The sequence below is a fragment of the Botrytis sinoallii genome, assembly GCF_014898435.1.
Source record: "Botrytis sinoallii strain Bc 23 chromosome Unknown BSIN_009, whole genome shotgun sequence".
In the NCBI taxonomy this organism is placed as follows: domain Eukaryota; kingdom Fungi; phylum Ascomycota; class Leotiomycetes; order Helotiales; family Sclerotiniaceae; genus Botrytis; species Botrytis sinoallii.
The window spans coordinates 381,993-385,465 of record NW_024066036.1 but is presented as its reverse complement, the minus strand read 5'-3'; the positions used below and the strand labels follow the sequence as shown (position 1 = coordinate 385,465).

Here is a 3,473-nt window from a genome sequence, read left to right as displayed (position 1 = left end):
TTTCTTGAACTTGTTGAATGTATGGCGGTGATAGCTCCCACTACCTATGTAATGTCAGGTTTATAACGGCGTAGGAACGACCGTTTCGGTCTATATTGGTTGCGGATGTTTGGACCGAACCGAATACGGCAATGGATTCATAAACTTATATTGATAGGGCTTTGGGGAAGCTGGCAGAAGACTGGCAGCTCCTCTGATCTGATTCAAAACTTCGAAATACCCCAGTCATGAATACTCGGTGACCACTGTTTTTTAGGCTCGGAATTGTGCGGCTGTGCTGGTAAGTTTATCGTGTATTTGCAGGAAAAGCTAACAGATCTCATTTCGATCAATCCTTTCTCATTTTTGTAACGCTCATTTCAGTTTATATTCGGTGTCTGGTTGAACAATTGATGTGCATGGTTTTTTAAAGTGCTAAAATTGGTGTTAGACGCGACGCGTTTGGTAGGCGGTGAGTAAGGTTGATTTCGGTGTGTAAGGGCACGGTATTTCCCCCGTTTACTTTATCTATACTTTGTTCAAGCTCAAACGATCCAACTTAAAATAGTTCAATTTCAGGAATTTCCCCCGATGTACTCCTTATTGCAGGTGAAATACGAAATGGAATCCGTCTAAGGTTAGCTGCCGTTAAGGTTGATTTACATACATAACCCCCGGCGTACCCCACGCGGAACTGCTCTACAACTTGTCATTTTGGGGGCCCAGTCATCCTGTACTCTTGGATCTTACAAGATGTGTTTGAATTAAAGAGGCTTGGGAAGCAAATAATTTATGATCTTACCATGATTTACACACAGAAGCAATCAGATCCCTTCGCCATACGATATATTCAAAGGTTTACTTGGGGAATCTGAGAAATCGCCCAAAAACTATCAAGACCCACCAAAGAGGCTGAGAGGCGTGGCACAAAAGTGCATCAGCTTTTCCTGCAATACAAATCGATGATTCCTCCTCTAGTCCTCTCCTTATACTTCTTCATCATTCATCATGTCGTCTCCTTACGCAGGTCTTCCGCTCCGGCACCCTGATAAGCAAATCAGATTGCTTCGGCTGGAGCAATCATCACCTGATGGCGATGACTATTGCTTCAGCCTGACGGTTCACAACTTTTGCGATGATGCATATCACCCACGATTACATTGCCATTTCGTACACTTGGGGAGATTTTGTCCCACTCATGCCGATAATAGTAAAACGGTTTAATAAAGGATGCGAGTTGGCGATTCAATTGCTGGTATGCTCTGTGGCAGATGAGACACCATGGCGTTACCGATTATTTGTGGATCGATTCATTGTGTATCAATCAAGATAACAATGAAGAGAAGAACTTTCAGGTGGCTATCATGGGTTCGATATACAAATCGGCATTGTGGGTCGCAAGTTGTATTGGTACTGGTGACACGATCGGTGCCATACAGCCCACCTCAGCAAGCGATGGCGACGAAGAGGCTAGAATCGCCAGGGAGAAGAACTCGAGAAGGTTTGAATTAAAATTACCATATTTCGATAGTAGAGTATGGATCAAACAGGAAATTATCCTGCGCGCGACGAAATCACGCTTTTCTCAAACGGATTTTAAAAAGCGGTTCTCGTGGAAGATTTTAACATGTTAATGAGCCATTTGAGCAACGAGTGTCGGGCAAGACTAGAAGAGAGTGCGTGCGATTTGGTTATGCCCGCTATGCTCTGGAGAATCCGAAGATGCTTCAAGTTAGTTTTTACAGATGGGGTCAAATACGGGAGTATTCCATTCAGGAAGCCGCGAGATGAATTCTACTAGCCTTACAACTTTGCAATATCGCTCAAATCAAAATCCGGTACATTCGTGGATTTGGTTCTCCGGTATAAAACTGCCAAGGCTACCAACCCCAGAGACAAGATATACGCACTTCTCTCTCTGCTTCCAAAGGAGGATCTCATCCGACAAAACTTGGTAATTGACTACGAACAACCTACATTTCATCTGTTTCACGCCGTTGCAAGATTATTGTATAGTACATATGAAGATTTGGAAATTGGACAGAAGCATCAGGTCCTTGATTTGATCAGGGAATGGCTTAGATATCAACGAGCACCAATCTGGAAATGATGAATACCTGAGATCAATTCCACCTTCACCATCAGACTGGCTACTTCTTCGACCTCAGATTTGACTAATTCCGGGCTTAAAGCAATTGACCCTATATAACAACTTGCTGATATCAAGGAATTGTGCCAGATTCCTCAACAGAATGAACTCCACGCCAATCTTAACATCCAAGCTGAGGAGTACGCGCCTTTAACATTGCTCGAACATATAAATACGTGGCGGCAGGAAAATGAGAAATGGTCTAAAGAGCATATCAATGAACTCTTGCCTGCCAATTTAAAGACATCAAGAGTTACCATCATGTGGCCGAATCTACAGACGGATATCTTTCCAGCCATGAAGGAGTTTCTTGTCAATGCAGATGTTCGAGACGGAGATTCCATTGCAAAAGTAGTTTTGGGTAGATCCGAAATTATATACAACGCCGCAGACCATTGGACTGCGGCATATGCTGTTTTGCGCACGGTGAAAGTTAAGCATGACGACAACGAACTAGGCAAAGATGATGACTCTATCATGGATACTTCTGACGACGTTCTCGACGGCTCATCGAATCGCGAGTCAGAACAAGAGCAAGGCGCTGATGTTCTTCTCGCACTCCATAGCTGGGCCATTCCGGTGAGCCAAGACCTCAAAATTCTGACAATAGGTGAAAATTCGGATCTCTCTGACATATATCGGAACCAAAATCCGGGCGTATTAATTCTACATCATCGAGACGCCTTGATACCGCTGATTTTGGACGATAGACCATTACATGCGTTGCTGTATCCCGCCCCCGCTGGATCATACTTATCAACTATTCAATTAGACAACAATGTGGAATGCAAAACTAGTCCTCCTCTAAAACAATTGTCCGACTTTATCAGTGACGTGTTTGGGTGAAATTCGGGAGAAGTGGGACTAAAACGTGGGTGTTCTGAATCAACAGTAATAAAAGTTGTGTCTGACAGTATTTTTAACTTCATTGAAAATGACAATTAAGCAATAAATCATTCTTACTTGTCAATGTTCAAGAGTCCTGAAACGTGTGTTAAATATTCCTCTTTCTACATGTGTCAATTTCATAGTGTGGTGAACAGCTCTCGATCAGTTCACTCTGTTTTTCATATGCGCAAGCAGTAACCGCTGAAATTAAAATTGGTCTGATTTGGAAAACCAATAAGTCTCTTGAGTGTCTGTAAAACCCCATCTTAGCCACTAAATTCTGTTAAGGCTACAATCGGTTAATAAAATTTCACCTATACTTTACATTCTTCGTCCCTGCTACTAAGTTAGGTAGGTATCTTCAAGTCTCCTGTATAAAGACCCGTTTCTTGTAATGAAGTTCCTAGACATTGATTTCAGAACGAGAGGAGAGAAGTAAGGCTTCATGACACGAATT

The 3,473-nt window shown here is 42.6% G+C and overlaps 1 protein-coding gene across 1 annotated transcript; it reads left to right on the top strand.

Annotated features, from left to right (window-relative positions):
- Nucleotides 1–987: 987 nt before the first annotated feature.
- EAF02_005721 (uncharacterized protein) lies at nt 988–2,974 on the top strand (the record flags this gene model as incomplete). Its single annotated transcript, XM_038901769.1, has 5 exons — nt 988–1,197; nt 1,251–1,514; nt 1,618–1,710; nt 1,781–2,032; nt 2,207–2,974. The coding sequence occupies 5 exons, from the start codon at nt 988–990 to the stop codon at nt 2,972–2,974; spliced, it is 1,587 nt and encodes a 528-aa protein (XP_038757986.1).
- Between the last annotated feature and the right edge of the window lie 499 nt (nt 2,975–3,473).